This window comes from Ambystoma mexicanum, chromosome 6q, assembly GCF_040938575.1.
Source record: "Ambystoma mexicanum isolate Mex_15411 chromosome 6q, UKY_AmexF1_1, whole genome shotgun sequence".
Classification (NCBI taxonomy): Eukaryota; Metazoa; Chordata; class Amphibia; order Caudata; family Ambystomatidae; genus Ambystoma; species Ambystoma mexicanum.
The window spans coordinates 1,263,010,650-1,263,032,737 of NC_090937.1; the positions used below are offsets into that span (position 1 = coordinate 1,263,010,650).

At 49.2% G+C, this 22,088-nt stretch overlaps 1 protein-coding gene across 3 annotated transcripts in view; it reads left to right on the plus strand.

Annotated features, from left to right (window-relative positions):
* Positions 1-22,088, plus strand: part of SEPSECS (Sep (O-phosphoserine) tRNA:Sec (selenocysteine) tRNA synthase) — a 1,182,953-nt gene that overhangs the window by 1,130,707 nt on the left and 30,158 nt on the right. Inside the window, exon 11 of one of the 3 annotated variants that reach the window (XM_069631868.1) lies at positions 8,741-8,828. The exons of the other annotated variants lie outside the window; for them this stretch is intronic. Coding sequence (XP_069487969.1) covers positions 8,741-8,801 — 61 coding nt within the window. The 3' untranslated portion in view covers positions 8,802-8,828. The remainder of the gene's footprint in view (positions 1-8,740; positions 8,829-22,088) is intronic. 3 annotated transcript variants of the gene reach the window in all.

Below are 22,088 nucleotides of genomic sequence, written 5' to 3' on the forward strand. Positions count from 1 at the left end.
GGAGACCTTTAAGGATTTGATCCGGGGAATGTCGATCTCTAGGGAAGCAGGAGTCTTGAAGGCCATCAGAAACGGCCTCCAGCGCTCGGAAGCCAAACTCAAATCCCTGGAGCTGGAATACTCCGCTCGCCCCAACCCACAGGTACTGGAGCAAACTAGATCTGAGCTGGAGCAATTTGTAGCGCATGCCCTCCGTGAGGTGCGTTACTTCTCCCGACCGCAAGCTGCCAGGAAATATGACGAGGGTGAGAGACCGGGTAGGACATTGGCTAGATTGCCTAAATCCAAAAACGGTTGCACCCAGGTGGACTGTATTAAAGATACACTAGGTAATCCCCAATGGTCGGACCAAGCGATCTTTGTAGTATTCTCCAGTTTCTATAAATCTCTTTATACACCTGACCAACAGCATGGCTCTTGAATGATAGAATCCTTGTTTGAGGGATTGCCCCTGTCGCGATTGAGCTTCCAGGCCAGGGAGGCCCCCTTGTCCATGGAAGAGACCCTTGCAGTGGTTTCCAACCTAGCGAAGGGCACGGCCCTGAGTCCTGATGGACGTATGCTTGAATTTTACCAAGAACACGCGGCCCTGCTCGTTCCCCGGCTCATCAAGGTGAGGGTTGAGGCACTCCACAACTCCATTCTGCTCCCATCCCTACGTGAGGCCACCATCACTGTCCTGCTTAAGCCTGACAAACCATGTAACGAATGTGGTTCTTATAGGCCTCTCTCCCTCATGAATGTTGACACCAAAATCTATGCCAAAGCTATCGCCAATGGGCTCCTTCCGCTGATGCCTCACTTGATCCATGATGACCAGAGGGGTGGGGTTGTCCCGGGCAGAACAACTTCCTTGAACTTCAGGCGCCTAATTGATGCAATGGCTTGAATGGACCCGGCGGCCGAGGCGGTGGCAGTGACACTCGACACCCAGAAAGCGTTCGACATGATCTTGTGGGAATACTTGTGGGTGGTACTTGGGGAGATGGGCATCGGCCTGGAAATGCTACGCTATATAAAGCTACTATACACAAAACCCTCTGCTAGAGTCTTGGTTAATTCCTCCAAATATGAACCCTTTGAATTAGGCAGGGGCACCCGCCAGGGATGCCCACTCTCCCGGATCCTCTTCGCTATGGTCATTGAACCGATGGTGGATATAATTTGCGCTCGACATGGACACAAGGGAATCCGCCTCAGCGGAGGACCTGAAATAGTCTCGCTCTATGCGAATGATTGTTAGGGAGAATTCTCATTCTATGACTAATTTCCCTTACCTATAAGAGTCCCCAGCAGCATTGCTGGATTTGAAGGATTTATTTTTTTCCTGCTAAGAGTAAGACTCTTTTTGCCACTCTTAGGCATTTTTGCTATGTGTGTTCTAGGCTATTTTTGTGTTTAAGGTCTATAGGTTTTTCTCAACCCTATAGGAATCATCTTTATTCACATTTGGTACACAGCACCCTCCGTGCAGTGACACAGGGGAGTCGTAGCGACCCCCAAACATAGACTCCATACCCTGGGACTGACTACTGTCTCCCAGGGCATGTAAAGTCCCCATTGACTTTACTAGTCAATTTTTGTGAACTAAACCAGTACAACCCATCTTACTATGGAGGTACTGGGAAGGGTTAATAGTTTTTCCCTTATGTTCATTTTCGAGAGGGTACCAGTACAGTCCCTCTCTCAAAAGTTTCTGGCTGGTGGCAGTGGTTACTACAGTTGAAATTGAAATTGCCGCTTATTAGGTTAATTGCCAATGTCGATTCCAGATGTGTTCTTATCTTCCTAGGTTAAATGCCAAAGTCTAGTTGTGTTCCTATCCTGCACTGGAATCACTGTTTCTCAGGCTGAATGTAAAAGTCGAATCCAGATACATTTTTATCCTTGCATTAGGAACTATTTTCTAATAGGTAAACTACTAAAGTCGAATCTAGATGTGTTTCTTCTTGCGCTCCTGATTTGTTGAATCTAGGAGGCCATAAACCCCACTGCCATCATTCACCTAGCTGTGCTACAATCTGTATGCTAACTGTTAGTAGCCACACTACGCTATTTTTACTTCGTACAATCCCATAATGCATTTCCCATTACTTTACACTGCTCTACTCAGATCCTTACTATGCATCATAAATTCAGAGTTGTTCACCTTGCTCCCTCATGCCACTCATGCCTACGACTAATCCTCACAAACTAACTGATATGATTACCACTCCCTGCACTGTTCCACAAAGGAACCTTAAACTACGTGCCAGACTGCCAAGGCTTTATGACCCTCTATCCAAATCAGTGCCCAGCAATGTCAGGGCCACCCCTGGCTATACTAGCCCCTCTCAACATCCTCTTCAACTCAACAGCAGACTCTTCCGTGAGCCTATCCGCACCCAGAAAGATGCCCTCAAAACTCAGCTCTCACTGTCGAAACCAACACAACCTGGAATTAAGGGTGCACTTATAAAGCCCATGCAACAGAACTAGCTGACATTCTATACAACGAAGATTTAGACTTCTTAGCCATCACTGAATCCTGGCTTCACCCAGCAGCTGGTCCCGCAATCATGCTAGCCCTACCAGATGACTATACCTGGCTAAGACTGGACCGAACTACATCTAGAGGCGGAGGCCTTGCGATAATAGCTAAATCTAAACTCACTCTGAAATGCTCTCCATCCCTCAATTTAGGATCTTGTGAATCTTTAACTGCCAAATTAACGCTATCTAATAAACAATCTATATCTATCCACCTCATTTACTGACCTCCAGGCCCTCTAGGATCCTTTGAGGAAGACCTCACGAACATCATCTCAAATAATCTTAAGAATTAATCCCAAAGCATCTTACTAGGCGACTTCAACCTTGGACTTAACGACTCTTCAGATGTCAATGCCTTATTAACAACACCCTAGAGGAATTGGGCTTTATCCAGATGATCACAGAGCCTACCCATATCAAAGGTAGAACTCTTGACTGGCTAGCTGTGCATGACTGCCCTATTCTGGTCTCATCTATACTGCCACAGCCTTGGACTGACCACCATTTGATCATGTTCTCATTAAAGGCACTACCAGCACAAATTATTACTACCGCCCCAGCTGCCCAGACTAGAAACAAAAGAAATATTACCCCTGAAAACTCATCCCTTTGATCTTTCCGACCTTGAACGTTATCCCTGACCACACAGACCCCTCCATCATGGTAGATCTGTATAACAAAGTTATGCTCTCCTCCCTTGATAACATTGCACCCTTAAAGTTGAGAAAAAGCAAACCCCTCAAACACGTCAACACCTGGTTCTCCCCCATCTTAAAGCCCTTAGACAGGAGAAACGACGCTGCGAAAAAACCTGGAGATCACGCCCCACAGAAATCAATAAGAACAAATTGAACATACTAGCCACCCAGTATAAAAAAGAAATCATTCAGGCCAAACAAACCTCCTACAACTCCTGAATCTCGCTTGCCAAATCTAACACCAAGGAGCTCTTTACTATTCTGAAAGAGGTAGAATCTCCTGTACAAACATCTGACTCTTGCCTTAAAGATAAAAATTGGCGCACGAGCATACAAAATGCCCTAGCTAATAAAATCACCTCCTTGCAAACTAAGATAAATAATAAAAAAGACTCACTTCCTCCAACCATCAAAACGAGTATTACCAGCTCTATAACAGGACTACCCATTCAGCCACCCCCCTCTACTCCCACTGCCCAGTTCAACTTCCATAAAGTCACTACTAAAGAGGTTGAAAAGGTTATCCTAACTCTCAAACCTTCAAACTGCCATGGGGACCTTTTTCCTGCACAACTGATAAAAGATGCGGCGCGTGAACTTGCACCATTCATCACCAAATTAATAAATGCCTCTTTCACCACAAGTACTATACCGAATAACTTGAAACAAGCGTGGGTCCTCCCCCTCCTTAAAAAACCTAACTTAGATCCCTCGACTCCTACGAACTATCGCCCCATTACCACAGTACCATTCTTACTTAAAATCTGTGACAAAATATCATACCAACAAATTCAATATTACCTTGAACACTTCCACCTCCTAGGAGTCCGACAGTCCGGCTTCAGGCCACTGCACGGCACCGAAACTGCTCTCCTGGATCTCAAGACACAGATAGACGAGCTGAGAGATAAGGGGAAGACTGCATTACTGTTACTCCTTGATCTCCTTAATGCTCTATATGTAGGCTGCAACAAATATATCACCAATAAAATCCAAATCCCTCAAAATAACGCTCTAAGAGCTGCCCTGAGCATCCCAAAAAAGCACATATCTCGGATACTAGAAGATCTGTCAACTGGCTATCAACCATAGACAAAATCTTCCTTAAATCTGTCTCACTGACGCATAAGTGCCTCCACCAGGCAGCTCCCCAATATTTAATAACTAGATTTACCAGACCTATCTCCTCCCGCCCATCTAGAAAGGCCAACGCTAATATCCTCATTGTCCCCAAATTCAAACGTATGAGGTCTGGGGGGGAACAGCTTCCCCGTCAAAGCAGCCCAATGTTGGAATTCACTACCTCCCCCACTTAGGGAGGACCTCCCGTACTTACAATTTAGAGCTAAGACTGTCCACTGGCTTAAGGAACACGATACTTAATATCTCTCTAGGTTGTGCTTCACCATAACTCCTGTGAATTGTACATACTTTGTCTATTTTTGCCTATTAGAGGATACAAGCTAGAATATTTGTATATGCTGTACATCCTGTGTGATACTTGATTGATTGTCCATTATTGTACAGGTGCCACCAGCAATGTAAACTCTGCTGGACATACCTCCTGCTGCTATGTAACTAAGCTTCACAAACCTCTTGATACTTCTGCGCCTTGCTACCCTTTGGGTTAGGTGTGCACTATAAATAAACAATACAATACAAATATTCAACCGTGAATATTTTCCTATGGGATTTTCCCATTGTTCGAGGCTACCACATTTTCTGACAGCCTCTAACATACCGCCGGAGTATTTTATATTAACTTTACTCCGGTAGGTTTTATTTGCCAGAACTTTAATATAACTTCTTTCTCTAAACTCCTAACCCAGGTCGGGGATTATTTTTTTCCTCCTTTCGGCGCCACTGAGTCTGGGGTGGGTCCTTTGTGTGGGAGCAGGACTAGGACCCCTGGACAGGGTTGCCTCCGCAACCCATGTCACACTCTATCCTGATAGGCTGGAGGGTCTCCTGCCAAGATGACCACTCCACTGTGTGAGTGACAGCTAGGCTGTATGAATGGGGCTCCTTTTGCATAAAAGCAGGGTCCTGATTACTGGAAGAGCAAGACGTCGCCACTGGAACTAAGAAGCCGAAGAGGAGAGAGGCCAAAGAAATCTACAACGACTGAACCACCGGTGAAGCCCTGCTGCAGTATCTCACCACTTTTCTCCACACGACGAGAGAAGATCTTCATCTACAAGAGCCTTCTTCCCTTGAGCTGGTGGGGCCAACCAGTTTGCCAATCGTCTTCCTGGACCTGCCTTGGTCGAATCGCCAGTACCCTGTACTCGGAGACCGGATAGCCAGGCACCAGTTCACCCGGACCGCGATTTAAAGGAGCATACCTTTTTATTCGTTGGGCAGCACTGCGGCTGGTTTCTTCCCTGGGTAGTGCAGTAACTCGAACCTTCTTCCACGACGAGAGCCTCTCTTCCTCTGCTGGATCCCCCGAACTGCAGGAACTACCAGGAACTGCCGCCACTGCAGGAGCAACTTCTTCATTTTAAAGGTACATTGTTCCGCCAGGCTGCCCTTTCTTCGCGGTCGAACTAAAGGTGTTTTAAATCCTTTAACTACCTGTTGGGTTGGCCGTCCCTCTCTCAACATTTTCTTTCACCTTCTGCATCCACCGTTTTAAAATCGTTAATCAAAGACTTGACTGCAGCTACAAGAACATTTTGCTCCTGGCCCCTTGCCCTGAACCACTGACTCTGGCACAGGCCTACTGACTCTGGCTACATTTGTTAGAACAGAACTGCCTTCTTTAGATTGCTTTTCAACTAGAACTGTGTTGGTGCACCTACTTGTTATAACTACCTTTTTCTTCCCCTTTCTAAACCTTGTGAAATGCCATTTTGCTCAGTTTTCATTTGAGTATATTCTATACTGATGCACTGCCTTGCTTAATCTGGTTCACAAACCTATGGGAAGTGTTGCTAGGGTGTGTAAGAAGCTATTTCTGTAGAACTTGTGCTTTCCCTCCCTTGTGAAAAATTGCTAGAGGATCCCTTGTGTGTGGTTTCTACTATGCCATTTTGCTCAGTTTTCACTCTGGTTCACTTGGTCTACAATTTAAATAGGGACATTGTATATTTTTCGTTGACTTATTTTAACTTGCTTGATAACTGTGATAAATGTGTTTTACTAGAAGTGTATAAAATAAATATATAGCTACTTCTTAATACAAATCTTTGGTCAGTGTTTCCTTGTGCCATAAGTACTGTAGACCTATTGTGTAAACCCTGAATACTGCTCATCTCCCTCTTGAGATAAGTCTGACTGCAAGGCCACAGCTACCGACTAAATCTTTGTGGTACAGACAGATACCAAAGGGGATTTATTGCTCTCACCTGTAGTCCTAATCTTCTGTAGTGCTCCCTAAGGGAACTGCGCAGGATTCTGCCTAACAATGATGTCCTGTTATGTATATATTCAGTGAAAAAACATTGTTTAAGGGACGTTATGGTTCAATTGCCCTAAGAAAAACCTATCAAATTCTGTGCAAAAAGTTTTGTAAAGAGACATTGCAGTTACTCTGTAGTAATACCAACCTATCCATATTATGGTTACGTGTAAAACTGAAAACCCCCAGAAATTCGCTAGTTATGGTAAGCTTAGCAACCATAACTGGCGCCACCACTGTGCACTGCTAAGACTAAAACCCATGACATGAAAGATGACATCACAAATGTCATTGATGACATCACTGATCAAGCTTTGGCATGACCAGAAGGCTATCATTGGTGAGTTTACTCAAGACCAGCTTGTTCTTGTTATGGTACCTACAAGGCAGAGGGCTTACAGGACACATGGATGGGACTCTTCAAGGTTGTGGGTAAACTTGGAGAGGTGGACTTGGGCAATCCTAAGTCGGCTTCTAGAGTCTTTCACACCAATTGTTTAAAGGCTTATGTCTCTAGACCTGACATGGGAGCATGTCAGGTCAACCTCTGCCTGACCTCCTCAGAGGCTTCCCTTTAGATGAGCAAGCGGAAGGAGTTAATCTCTCTTCCAGTCTAACATCTGACCAGCAGGAAGAGTGCAAATTACTATTAAATCAGTTTGCCTCCCTGTTCTTACATTCACCAGGTTTGACCCCTTAGGGCCAGCATGATATCCTCACTTGTGACATGTTTGCCTGTGAAAAGCAGAGGGTACAGAATGTCAATTTAAGATCCCATAGGAATGAGGTCAACAAGATGCTTGATCTCGGGGTTATAGAACCCTCTACTAGTCCCTGGTCTAGCCCAGTTGTGCGTGCTTGTACCAAAAGCAGGATCCAAGGAGTTGAGATTCTGATGCAGTCACTAAAACTGATGCCCATCCTTTACCTAGGAGAGATGAGTTGGTGGACGGACTTGGTGCAGCCAAGTACCTCAGCACATTTGACCTAACGTCAGGCTATTGGCAAATAGCCCTGACAGACCATGCCAAGGAGAAAACTGCATTCTCCACCCCAGCAGGCCTCTACCAATTTAAGGTAATGCCTTTTGGAATAAAGAATGCACCTGCTACATTTCCGAGGATGGTCAATCAAGTTCTGAATGGGATGGAGGACTTCTGCATGGCATTTGGCAGGTCTTTAGTAGTGCAACTTAACCATAATGTCCCTTTTAATAACGTTTTTTCACTGAATTTCATAGGTTTTGACCAGGATACCCTTAGTTTGTAAACATGTACCGTACAACATACTGAACCCACTGGCACCATGTTAATGTGCACAGCAGTCGCGGAGTATACGCATGGTCTATGACATCGGGTGGCATCCAACCTGCTTAGAAAGGCACAGGTTCTCGTACATGGTGGTATCATTCAGCAAACACAAGGAACATATAAAAACAGCACCATATACATGAATTGCAAGGGAAAATAGAGTAGGTCTGGAAACTGTGTACTTATGAAAGGAACAGAAAAAGGCATTGGGGGTGCACCATAACGTAAAGCACCAATAGAGAAGTGACATCTGCCTTCGACAATCTTACTGTACTGCTGCTTTACATAGGAACAAAGAACGAACAGCACAGTAAGGACTGGAAAGTACTAAGACCAGAACGTCATTACAACGTAGGAAGCACACTAAACTTTGTCTGATAATTTGCACAGGTGGTGCAGTATATAATGGTAGATAAGCATAATGTTTCTTACTCTTATGTCCCGTCCCCTTTCCTCCATACTGCATGGGTGTCCCTCGCGAGGGACGGGAGACAGAACCTTTTTCACCAGAAAAATCTTCTTCCCTCTCTAAATTTAGAGGCGCGTGGAGGCACAACCCTGAGAGCATGCGCTGCCCTGACTCTGCCCTCTGGCGCCACTCCCCAGTCCCCTTTTCCACGTCGACGGGAACGGGCCGAATTCACCAGCACTCCTGGGTTTTGCTTCGGCCATGTAATTCCACGCGCGGATTCTTCCTCTATCTCTTATTTTGTCTTTTTTCAATTGGTACTCTGTCCTCAGACGCCACAGCTCCTCCCCGGCGCATGTTGATGGTAACGCTCACCTTTGTTCTACAGGGGCACCTGGAATCCCCTGCTAACTTCCTCTTCAGGTATGCACCGGAATACTGAACTGTGAGGCGTGTATCTGCAAGGAAATGTACAGGTATGTCAGCTAATGTGGTGTGCTGGTAAGAACCACCACCGGTACCTCCCACAATCCCCAACCCCTGGGATCTCTCTTACCTGCTTTTATGTTACAGGAAGCTCTCCATCCTGCTAGATCTCAACAAGGGGCGCTTAGGTGCAGCCAGTTAATTCACTGTCTGTCTTTGAGTTCTGCCCAGCCCTGCTGCGGCGTGACTGTTCTTTATAAGAGTTCTATCAGATGGGCTGCTGAATATGCTCACGTGACTGTTCCTCTCGCCCGTGGGTTCCTAGGCGCTTTAGTACTGTTCTGGCGCCTCAATTTCCCAATGCGTGCCTTATGCCTTCAGTTGTGGCTTTGCTTTGGTGTTTCCCACCTCTTGTTGCTTTTGCGCCTTTATTTGAAAGTCCACTTTAAAGCACTGTATTGCCTTTTGCTGTTTTAGCTCCTTTATGATGAGCTTATGCGTGTAATGTTCATGCAGAATTGCTTGTTGCTCACTGACCTTTTCTTCCATGAACGCTGCCGGAATGAAGGTTCGTCGTGAAGAGGCCGCCCACGGGATGGAGAACACGGCATGCGGCTGCAACAGCTGATGAGCGGAGCGCGGCGCTGGAGGGAGCTTTGGAGGCTGCTGCTGATCCCCGGAATGGATGGCGAGAAGACAGAGGTTCCTGGACGTGTAGTCGCGAGGATCTGGATGCGTGCAGGTAACAACTGCTGGGGATGAGAGGAGCCGCGCGCGTGTTGTCCTTAGTTAACTTCTGCTTTCTTTTACAGGAATGGTGCCTGGAGCGTCACGCTGCATCTGCAGAACGACGCGAAGCGAGGATCTTGGTTGGGCTATTTATAGTAAGCCAGCCCGGCCACACCCAGAAGACTGACCTGCAACTAAAGATGCCAGCAGCACCAGATAATACAATTTGGATCACATTATCTTTGAGTCCAATATTTCTTACTTCATATTCAGGTTCTCCATCTATGAGTATTGGGACTGGGGGCTGTTAGGGAGAGTTCTCTGTTTAGGCTGAATTTCCTAACCTAGTGAGTCCCCCAGCAGCTTTGCTGGATTTCTGGGGTTTATTTTTTTCTCCTGCCAAGAGACTCTTTTACCCTCACTCTTGGGCATGATTTGAGTGTGTTTCTTTGAATCTAGATGTGTTAAATGGGCTATGGGGTCTTTTACTCCATAGAGCTACATGTGTTTTTGTGATATGTGTTACACAGCACCCTCAGTGGAGTGACACAGGGGTGTCTTAGTGACCCCCCAGTATAGACTCCATACCCTGGGACTGACTGTCTCCCAGGGCATGTAAAGTCACCATTGACTTTACTAGTCTTAAATTCTGAACAGAACCAGTACAAACCATCATATGGTGGACGTTCAATCGAATTGCCCCAGGGTCTGTTTGTCGAGGGGGCACGTCTCCGTCCCCCCTGATCGAGTTTTGGCTGGTGACAGTGGCAGTGGATACTACTTTTTATATTCAACCGCGAATATTTTCCTATGGGATTTCCCATTGTTTTAGGCTACTATCTTTATTTAATTATTTACGGTAGCCTCGAACATACCGCCGGTTTATTTAATTAATATTAATTCTCCGGTTGGTATTTTTTGCCAAAACTTGATTCTAAAATGGCGTTTGTGTTCTCTTCTGTTACTCTAACCCAAGTCGAGCCCTTTGTTCCACTTTTTGGCAAGCTTCTCCACAGAAGCCCTCCAAAGTGGTGCCACTATGTCTGGGGTACTTAGGAGGGGTGGAGGGAAATTTAGGCACCCTGGACTGAGTTGCCTAGGCAACTCAAGTCGCACTCCATCCTGATTGGCCCAAGTGGTGAGCCGGCCGGCTCACCACTTAGCATGTTTGAGTGACAGCTAGGCTGAGTGAATGGGGGTTTGCTGCATAAAAGCAGGGCTTTGGGGACTGGAACTTCAGAAGTCGCCACAGGACCTAAGAATCCGACGAGGGAGAAGCTGAACCGACCTGCCACGACCCCACCACCGGTGGAGCCCTGCTGGACTGCCTCACCACTTTTCCCAACGACAGAGGAGATCTCCCGCCGGAGAGTCTTCTTCCTTTGACTGGTGGGGATAACCAGTTTCACCGTCTTTTCGCTTTCCCGACGTACCTCGTGGCCGCCTTGCCCGTGCCAAGCACCCCAGCAACCGGGATACCATGTTTTACCATGACCGCAAAACTCCGCGGCTGGTTTCTTCCCTGGTAGTGCAACGACCTTCATCTTTCCTCCAAGTCGAGATCTTCTCTTCCCCTGGACGACGACGCAACTTCCACCCACTACCAGGAACAACTGCCACCGCTGGAGGATCCTTCCCACGTAAGGTACCGTGTCCCGCCTGGCTTCCCTTGCTACCGACTGTACGGGGTAGATTTAGCCCCCGGCTTTCGAACCTGGGTTAGCCTGGGACACCTTGGCTAAACTTTTCTAAGCCTCTCTAAACTCTTCTTGAACCCTCTGCAAGACTTTTCTAAGCCTAGTGTAACTGTGTGATCTGGGGCACATTTGTGCTCTGCTCTCTCTAAGAGTGGGCCCAGCCTTTGGACTTTGGCTCACCAGTGACTTTTCGCTCTCTGCCTTGCTAACAGTGTTCCTGAATCATAGAGTGGTGTACCTCTTCATATTCTGTCTTTTTCCCTCCCTTTCTCACAAACTTATTAGAGTGCAATCTAGTTAAGCGCTCACCTCTGTATGAATAAGTGGTGTTTTACTGTGATTTATCTAATAGGGAAAAAGGGGTGTATATATCATAATAGTAACTGTGTTTAGGATAAGTTTACAATAAGAGTGCTGGAGTGTTTCAACTGTGTGTTTTTAAATAAATAATTATATACTTTGATACCAAAGCTCTGGTCAGTGTTTGCTTGTATTATTGTATCTGAGTGCCTATTGAGTATACTTTGCATACTGCCTAACTCTTCTTGAGGGAAGTCTGACTGCTCAGCCACAGCTACCAGGTAAATCTGGGTGGTACAGACTGCTACCAAGTGGGTTTACTGCCAACACCTGTAGTCTTAAATCTTTTGCAGTGTTCCCTAAGGGAACTGCACAGGTTTCTGCCTAACAGGGGCATTGTTAAGCGAGTCCCTGGCTTCACAGGTTTTAAGAGGAGACGTGAAACACTGGTGGATGCGCATGTTTGTGGTTAAATCCAGTTTCATAGCGACCGGATTAACTATTGCCCTAATGGTATACGGGCCTAGGTATCGGGACGAAATTCCCTCTGTCCTCTCGTGGATATATGTTTTGAAGCTAGCCATACGGTATCTCCAACCTTGGATACAGGGGCTTCCTGATTGTGTTGGTCTGCAAATCTCTTTTGTCTTTCCTTTGCAAGGGTAAGGTGCTCGAAAGCTTTTTTGAGTGCAGTATGGATTCTGGTATGCAGGGTCTTGACAGCAGGCGTTCCGAATTCTCCTGAAACATCAAAGTCAGAGGTTCGTGGATGCTGGCCAAATAGGACGTAAAACAGAGTTTGGCCGGTTGCTGCATGATGTGAATTGTTGTATGCGTTATCCGCAACCCACAACAGTTCCTTCCATGTGCCTTCAGATTGGTGAAGCAGACACCTTAGGTACTGTTCAAGTGTCTGGTTGGTCCACTCAGTCTGACAATCTGTTTGCAGGTGGTGACTAGCGGACACTCGTACCTCTATTTGTAATGCGGAACAGCATTCTTTCCAAAACTTGGAAATGAATTGGCTCGCACAATCTGATACCAATACTGATGGCAACGCATGTAGCCTCATGATTTGTTCCAGGAAAACTTTTGCCAAAGTGCTGGCTGTAGGTAGACCATTTAAGGCGATGAAATGTGCCATCTTTGAGAACATTTCGACCACCACTAGAATGGTATTGTAGCCGCCACAGGGGGGTAGGTCGGTGATAAAGTCCAAACTCTGCGTGTGCCAGGGACCGGGGGTACTGTTAATGGGTGTAAAAGTCCTGCAGGTTTCTGCTTAGTATTCTTGTTTCGAGGGGATTGGGTCCTCCGACGTATTCCATATCTGACATGTAATCACCACAGCTGTGCTGCTTTGTAAAATCTTCGGCTCCTGCGTCGATGCCGTCGATACGCCGCCCTCGAGGACCTCCTCTGACAGCCGACATCACTGGATGTTATAAGTAGGACGCACGACACCCGTAGCCTCAGTTGTTCCGTTTTTTCAGCGAACGTGTTCACTTCGGAGATCTCGGCGCGCCTCAACTCTTTGGAGTTCTTTCTCGGTTCTTCGAACCTGTTCGTATTGTGAAGTATATTCTTCGTGAAGATGTCTACCTCGTCTTCCACACCACGTCCGGGCTTTAAGAAGTGTGGGGACTGTGGGTCCAAGATGTCGGTGACGGACTTGCACGACGCCTGCCTCTGGTGCCTCGGGGAGGCCCATGACATGGATGACTGTGTCGACTGCCAGTCGCTCACGTCCAAAGCCTTGCGGGAGCGCAAGAAGAAGTTGTCGGTAGGTAAGGTGTCCAAGCCACAGAAGTCGAGGTCTGCGGGGCTTACGACAGACGATTCGAGGGGAGACTCTCTGCATCGTCGTCGGAAGCCCAGTGGATCTCGGTCCCAGAGTCGGTCTCGCCACTCCTCTGCCTCTTCGTGGCACTCCTGGAAGCGCTGTCATCGGTCGCCTTCCCTGTCCTCATCCGAGGACTCCGCCCGTCGGCGGGCCGCTTATCCCACCAAGCATGCGACGCCGGAGGAATGGGCTTCCTTCGGGAAGAAAATGTTAGCGATTCTCGAATCGAAGGGCACTGGTCCATCCGCGCCTCCGTGTAGGGTCAGTCGTGATTGGTCCAGAGACACAGCTCGCATGCCTTCGGGCTCGGGTGGTCGGCACGATTCGTGGGAGAGGTCCCGCTCGGACAAGGGGAATCGTTCTCGTCATGCCCGGTCCAGGTCCCGGTCCTCGACGCGCTTGAGAAAGTGTGCACCTGTGGTGTCTTCGAGGAAGACGTCGATGCCGGTGGTGTCGAGGTCGTCGACAGACTCTTTCGAGGCCCCGCCTCCGCAGAAGTCGTCGACGCTATCGGCACCCAGGCTGTCGAGGGACACGCTCGGGGCTCCGGCCTCGAGGCCTGTGTTGACGCCATCGATGCTGTCGACGCCGCGTTCGGCGTCGATTCACTCGATGCTGTTTCAACGGGGGTACCCCGGGGCTCGGTGCAACCCCCTAGAAAGGCTCTGGCCAAGGTCAAGTATGGCTTTGTTCTACATTCTGTGCCTTCTTACCGCCATTTGAGTTTATTTCAGAGGTGGGTGAGGGCTCTGATGATGGCATGGTTCCTGATACGGTGCCAGACAAGATTTTCTCGGGCCATAGCCAGATTGAGGACCTGCGGCAGTCCCTGCACGATGCCAGTGGGCTGGACACCTCTCCGGAAGTGGAGTTTTGTAGGCCTAAGCCAGTGCCGACTCCTCGTACCGGCGTCTTATGTCTAGGGTCACCGAGTACTTGGGATGGTCTGCTCCCCCAGGGGATTTTCTTCAGGATGACCTTATGGATATCCTCGACCAAGGTCCACCAACTGACCCGGTACTGCCGTTCCATATGGCTCTACAAAGGAGGGTGACGGCGGCTTGGATTGCTCCGGAGAGTCTCCCGGCAGTGGGCAAGTCTTTGCCGCGAAAATACCGCCCAGCCAGTAGCGACCCCTGCTACTTGACCAAGCACCCCACTCCGGAGAGTTTGGTGGTGCAGGCGGCTACGGCCCCGGCAAAGCAGGCATCGTATCCTACCATCCCTCCTGATAGGGATTACGAGTGTTTTGATGGCTGGGCGAAGAAAGTGTTTTCTTCAGGGGGTATGGTGCTTCAGGCGGCCAACTCTGTATGTGCCTTGTAACGTTTCACTCACACTCTGTGGAACTGTTTCCTTAGCGGCTGAACATATTCCCGAAGGGCGCGAACGGGATGGTTTCCTTGCCATGGTTCAGGATGGCCAGGATGCCATGTGCGAGGCCATTCAGTCGGGTTTGGACATGGCAGATTGTGTCAGCCCGTCCATGGCGGCGAGCACCGTGATACGCAGGTTTGCGTGGTTGCGGAAGTCGGGGTTTGCTCCTGATGTGCAGGACCGGCTCCTCAACATGCCCTTTGACGGGGAACATCTTTTTGGCAGCAAGGCTGACGAGAGCCTTGAGAGGTTGCAGACCTCCAAAGCTGCAGCAAAGTCATTGGGCGCTGCTGTTCGCCAACCTCCCCCTTTTCGTCCTAGGGGACAGCAATGGAGGGGAGGTTCCTTTCATTATTACTACTTTGGTAAAGCGAGAGGAGCTGCTAGTCAAAGGGGCCACCGTAGGAGTGCCACAGGTGGAAAACAAGGTACTTGAGGTGCCAAGGCCGCTCTGGCTGTTGCCTCTTTTCCCTCAGGCAACGCCGCAGCCGCTTCAGCTCAGTCATGAGGCCATGTCCCATGGTTCGCCGGTTGGGGGAAGGCTGGCGTAGCATCTTGCAGAGTGGCGCGCCATTACTATTGTGTGGGTTCTGGAGATCATAACCCACTGCTACTGTCTTCCTTTCTGGCAGAGGCCTCAAGACAATCCACCGGGGAATCTCTCTTTGTAGAGTCCGGATTCGCTCCTTGCGCAGGAAATTCAATCACTGCTGGAGAAAGGTGCCATAGAACTGGTGCCTGTAGCGGAGAGGAACAAGGGATGGTATTCCCCTTATGTTTTGATTTCCAAGAAAGACGGGGGATTGAGACCCATCATGGACTTGCGCGGTTTGAACAAACTCCTCAGGAAGGACAAGTTCAAGATGGTTACTCTCTCTCTCAAGTCCTCCAGGCCCTTCAACTTCAGGACTGGTTGGTGTCTCTCGACCTCAAGGACGCTTATTTTCATGTGCCGATACATCCAAAGCACAAGAAGTACCTGAGGTTCGCGGTTGGCGACTCGCACTTTCAGTTTCGGGTCCTGCCGTTCGGATTGACCTCCGCCCCGAGGGTCTTCAGCAAGATCATGGTAGTGGTGGCAGCGCACCTCAGGAAAGGGGGATTCACGTCTACCCCTACCTGGACGATTGGTTGATCAGGGCGCGTTCTCCCGAGCAAGTCCTGGATCATCTGTCAGTCACCTGCCACTCCCACCACAAGCTGGGCTTCTCCCTCAACTTAAAGAAGTCCTATTTGACACCAACTCAGAGGTTCCAGTACATCGGAGCTGTGCTCGCCACGTCCCTGGGGCAGTGTTTTCCTCCCCAGGTGAGGGCTCATCACATTCAGCAGATGGTGCACAAGTTTCAGCTTGCCCAGAGTCTCCCAGCGTTCGAGTTCTTGAGATTGCTCAGCCTCATGGCATCCTGCATTCTTCTGGTGCCAGAGGCCAGGTTGCGGATGAGATCTTTGCAATGGGCACTCAAGCTCCAGTGGTCTCAGTCCTCCGGCAGGTTGTCGGACCCTGTTCTGGTGCCGTCCTCGGTCATCCAGGACCTTCTGTTGTGGGCTGTCGAAGACAATCTGATGAAGGGGGCTCCATTTTGGCTACCCTGGCCAGAGGTGACGATCGTGACGGACGCATCCCTCACAGGATGGGGAGCTCATGCCAACGAGTTGACAGTCAGCGGTCGTTGGTCTCCGTCGGAGTACAGACTCCATATCAATCTGTTGGAGCTGAGGGCCGTCAGGCTAGCCCTGAAGGCTTTTCTGCCGACTGTGCGAGGGAAGAATGTCCTGATCCTGACGGACAACATGGTGGCCATGCACTACCTCAACAAAAAGGGGGGGGCAGGGTCACTTCCTCTGTGCAGGGCGGCAATACAGCTCTGGCTCTGGGCAATCCAGCAGGAAGTTCGATCTCGGCAGTTCATCTGGCCGGAGACGAAAACGAGACGGCGGATGCTCTGAGCAGGCAGAGCGCGTTCTCTCACGAGTGGGAGTTGGCTCAGGAGATTCTCCTGGAGATCTTCGCCCTTTGGGGGACCCCTCAAGTGGATCTCTTCGCCTCCAGTGTCAACCGGAAGTGCGAGAGGTTCTGCTCGCAGGAATTTCCTTCAAAAGGAGCCCTAGGAGACGCGCTCATGGTGGAGTGGTCATTCCCACTGCTGTACGTGTTTCCTCCAGTCCCCGTCATCCCGCAAATACTGCAGAGGTTACGAGGTTCGGTTCCCGGATGATACTCATTGCTCCGGCGTGGGCCCGGAGGACGTGGTACCCGGACCTTCTCGACTTGTCCATCTGCCCTCCACGTCATCTTCCCTACCGAGACGATCTGCTCTCACGGGAGGGGGGGGTCAGGTTCTCCATCCAGAGGTCAGATCCCTCAACCTTCACGCTTGGTTTCTGAAAGGTTGAGGTATAAGGATTGGGACCTCCCTGAAGACATGATGGAGGTGTTGCTCTCGGCCAGACGGGCCACAACAAAGTCCCTGTACCGTTGGCGTAAGTTCTGCGACTGGTGCAGGATTAAGAATGTGGATCCTTTTGCATGTGACATTCCCATGGTTCTGTCTTTTTTGCTTTCTTTGGCCCGCAGGGGCTTGCAAGTGGGTACCGTTAAAGGTTACCTGGCGGTGCTGTCCATATTTAAGCGCTCGTCTGAAGAGTGTTCCTAGTTTAAAATTCCTTTAATTTCTCATTTTCTGAAAGGGCTCACTAATGTGTTCCCTCCGTCACCTTTCCAGGTGCCCGGTTGGGATTTGAACCTTGTTCTCAAGTTTCTGATGGGTGCTCCGTTTGAGCCTTTGCTTTCATGCCCTTTGAAACTGTTGACTCTGAAAACTGTATTTTTGGTTGCGGTCTCTTCCGCTCTGAGTGAGTGAGTTACAGGCACTTTCAGTTAAGCCACCCTTCCCTGTGTTTCATAAGGACAGGGTTGTCCTTAAGAGTTCATCCTTCCTTTCTTCCGAAGGTGGTCTCGGAATTTCATTTAGGCCAGAAGGTTGTTCTTACAGCGTTTTATCCTCCTCCACATCCTGGTAGGGAAGAGGAGAGGCTCCACAGGCTTGATCCTAGGAGAGCGTTAAGCTTTTATATTTCACGCATGTCCCGGGTCAGAGTGGACAATCATCTCTTCATTGGTTACACTGGAAAGCGTTTGTGACAAGCTGTGACGAAACAGACTGTCTCGCTGGATTATTTTGGCTATCTCTGAGTGTTACCGCTTGGCGGTTAAGGACCCACCGGTCGGCTTGCGGGCCCATTCTACCAGGGGTATAGCTGCCTCTACTGCCCTACAGAGGGGTGTTCCTATTCGTAACATCTGTGATGCAGCCACCTGGGCTTCGGTACATACTTTTGTACGTCAGTACTCCCTCGATTCCATCTGTGGGCAGGATCTGGCCTTTGGCAAGGCGGTCCTTTACTCTGCAATTTGATTGGGCATTCTAAATTTGTTTTCTAAATTATTTTCCCACCTCCTTGCATTGGTACTGCTTTGGGAGTCTGTCATATATACGGAATACGTCGGAGGACCCAATCCCCTCGAAGAACAAGTTACTCTCTTACCTGGTAACGTTCTTTCGATGGGATGGTCCGACAACGTATTCCATATCGCTCCCTCCCTGCCTTCCCCGCTACAGAATTTCTTATGCGATTGCAGCTTATGTTTCCGCAAGGTTTTGTATGTCAGACTGGCAGAAGACTGGTGCCACACGTTCTGGGAAAAAACTACAACTGAGGCTACGGGCGTTGTGCGTCCTACTTATAACATCCAGTGACGTCGGCCGTCGGAGGAGGTCCTCGAGGGCGGCGTATCTACATCATCGACGCAGGACGCAGACGGTTTTCCGAAGCAGCACAGCTGTGGAGATTACATGTCATAGATATGGAATACGTCGTCCGACCATCCCATCGAAAGAACGTTACCAGATAAGAGAGTAACTTGTTCTTCTTCCGTAACAGTGTTGTGATGGGGTGCACGATTAGTGAGAATCCGGAGATGAAACGGCGATAAAAATTTGCAAAACCTAGGAAACTTTGTACTCCTTTTACAGAGGTTGGTGAGGGCCAGTTGAGTATCGCATCCACCTTGCGATTGTCCATCCGGATGCCACGAGGAGTAAGAAGAAACCCTAAAAACTGAACTTCGTTGACATGGAAGGAGCATTTTTCCAGTTTAGCGTATAGCCGGTGTTTCCGTAACCTTTCTAGTACTGCTTGCACATGTCAGATGTGTTCTTGTTCGGTGGAAGAGTAGACCAGAATATCGTCGATGTTGACTATTGCGCAAATGTCTAATAGATCTCTCAGCACATCGTTCATAAAACTTTTAAATGCCGCTGGAGCGTTGCAGAGCCCAATGGGCATCACCTTATACTCGTAAAGCCCGTACTTTGTCCTGAAAGCCATTTTCCATTCATCACCGCTTTTTACGCGTACCAGGTGATAAGCCTCCCTGAGGTCCAGCTTAGTGTATATTTGGGCACTTTTTACTTGATCTAATAATTCTGGGATCAGGGGTAAGGGATACCTGTTCTTGACCAATGATCTATAATCGATGCATGCCCTAAGGTCTCCCTCCTTCTTGGGGACGAAGAAGAGGGGTGAGGCAGCTGGGGACTTGGATGGCCGGATGAACCCGTTTGCCAAATACTGATCAAGGTACTTCTTCAGGTGCTGGTTTTCCTGTTCCGTTAGCGCATAGATACTACTGCAAGGAACCTGAGCATCCGGTATAAGGTCAATCTGGCAGTCATATACCCTGTGCGGAGGTTATGTTTCTGCCATATCCTTTTGAAACACATTCTGGTAGGTGGAATAAACACTATGTAATATACCCGTTAGTTCTAAAGTTGAACCACTCCTTGGAACTGCATGGACTGCTTCTACTGGAGAGTGTGACTGGTCCGCATAGCAGGATTGTGCACATTCGCTGGAGAAGGACAGCTCCCTGGCACGCCAGTCGATGCACGGATTTTGAGCCTCCAACCAAGGAATCCCCAGAATCAGCTGAAACTGTGGAGCACTTATTAAGTCGAAGGCAGTGCCTTCCCTATGGCCTTTCTGGCAAAGGAGTGTTACCACGTCAGTGGTGTGGTTTACTAATCCAGAAGACAGTGGTGAACCATCGACGGTAGTGATGCTCTCCGTTGCGACTTTCGGACATATAGGTAGGCCAATCCGCGCTGCCAGCTTCTGATCTATGTAATTTCCTACAGCCCCACTGTCTATGAAGGCCTCTAGGGCGTGCATTTTAGACGGCTGTTGGTTGATTAGAACTACTGTCATGGCGAAAAGAGAGGTCTGTGATTCCTTCCCCTTGCTCGGTGAGCGGACCCCTACGCTTGCTGAGCGTTGGAGTTTTCCGATTCAGGACTGGTTTCTTCTCTTTCCAAGGCACCTACGTTTTCCGGGGTGGTTTTACTGGGCATTCACATAAAAGTGGCCTTCCTTCCCACAGTACAAACAGAGTTGCTGTTGTCTTCTCATTTCTCTTTCTGTTCTGGTAAGAGGCCCCCTAATTCCTCCGAGTTGCATGTGCTCAGGTTGGTTCGCAGGTGGACGGGACAGACTTTCCTTAGTTCGTAGGTAGGTTGTTCTCCCCTCGGCCCGTGTCCTGTTGGCTCGTCTATCCTGTAGTCTATGGTCTAGTTGTATCGCAAGGTCCATGTACTCGGCACACCCGTCGGGCGGGTTCACCACCTGAGCTAGTACATCTTTTAGCTCTCCCCGCAAACCTCGATAGAACTGGGTAGTCCTCTTTTCCTCTGGCCAATTGGCCTCGGCGACCAATCGGTTGAATGTGGCTATGTACGTGAGCAGGTCCTGACTGCCTTGCCGGAGAGACAATAGTTTGTTATCCAAGGCGTGTCCCCTAGTGTGGTGAGCAAACAGCTTCTCTAATTCCCTCTGGAATCCTGCGAAGTCCCGTAGCACCGGATCCTCCCGGTTTACTAAGGGAATGGACCAGTCGGCCGCGCTTCCCCCCCAAATACGACAAAACAAAAGCTACCTTGGACTGATCATTTGGGAACATTCCTGGCCTGCATAAGAAGTGTAGGCGACATTGATTGACAAAGATAGCAAACCTCTTGGGGTCCCCTAGGAACCGTTCCGGTGGGGCTAGAGAAACGGAACCAGGGAGTACAACTTGTACCGGGGGCTGAGGTTGGCTCTGTGGTAATGGAGATTGACTGGCCTGACTAGCGAGGAGCTGTCTGGCCAAGTCCTCGGTACGGTCTTTGTTTACCCCTACTTCCCTCCGTAGGGCACTAGATTCCTGACAGGCAGCGTGTACCTCTGCTCGGAGTTCCCCTAGCAACTGCGCTAATTGGTCCGTGTCTGAGGTTCCATGATGCCCGGGCAGAGGTTCAGTAAGTGGCTTCGCGTCCTGTAACGCTCACCTTTGCTCTGCAGGGGCACCTGGAATCCTCTGCTAATTTCCTCTTCAGGTATGCACCGGAATACTGAACTGTGAGGCGTGTATCTACAAGGAAATGTACAGGTATGTCAGCTAATGCAGTGTGCTGGTAAGAACCACCACCCGGTACCTACCACAATCCCCAACCCCTGGGTTCTCTCTCACCTGCTTTTGTTACAGGAAGCTCTCCATCCTGCTAGATCTCAACAGGGGCGCTTAGGTGCAGCCAGTTACTTCACTGACTGTCTTTGAGTTCTGCCCTGACCTGCTGCGGCGTGACTGTTCTTTATAAGAGTTCTATCAGATGGGCTGTTGAATAAGCTCACACGACTGTTTCTCTCGCACGTGGGTTCGTAGGCACTTTAGTACTGTTCTGGCACTTCAATGTCCCAATGCGTGCCTTATGCCTTCAGTTGTGGCTTTTCTTTGGTGTTTCCCACTTCTTGTTGCTTTTGCTACTTTAGTGCCTTTATTTGAAAGTCCTTTGCTTTTGCTGCTTTAGCGCCTTTATTTGAGAGTCCACTTTAAAGCACTGTTTTGCCTTTTGCGGTTTTAGCGCCTTTATGAGGAGCTTATGCGTATAATGTTCATGCGGAATTGCTTGTTGCTCACTGACCTTTTCTTTCCCTTTTCTTCCAGGAATGCTGCCGGAATGAAGGTTCGTCGTGAGCCCACGGGATGGAGAACACGGCATGCGGCTGCAACAGCTGATGAGCGGAGTGCGGCGCTGGAGGAAGTCCTGGAGGCTGCCGCTGATCCCCGGAATGGATGGCGAGAAGACAGAGGTTCCTGGACGGTGTAGTCGCGAGGATCTGGATGCGTCCAGGTAACAGCTGCTGGGGATGAGAGGACCCGCGCGCGTGTTGTCACTACTTAATTTCTTTCTTTTACAGGAACGGTGCCGGGAGCGTCACGCTGCATCTGCAGAACGACACGAAGCGAGGATCTTGGTTGGGGCAGG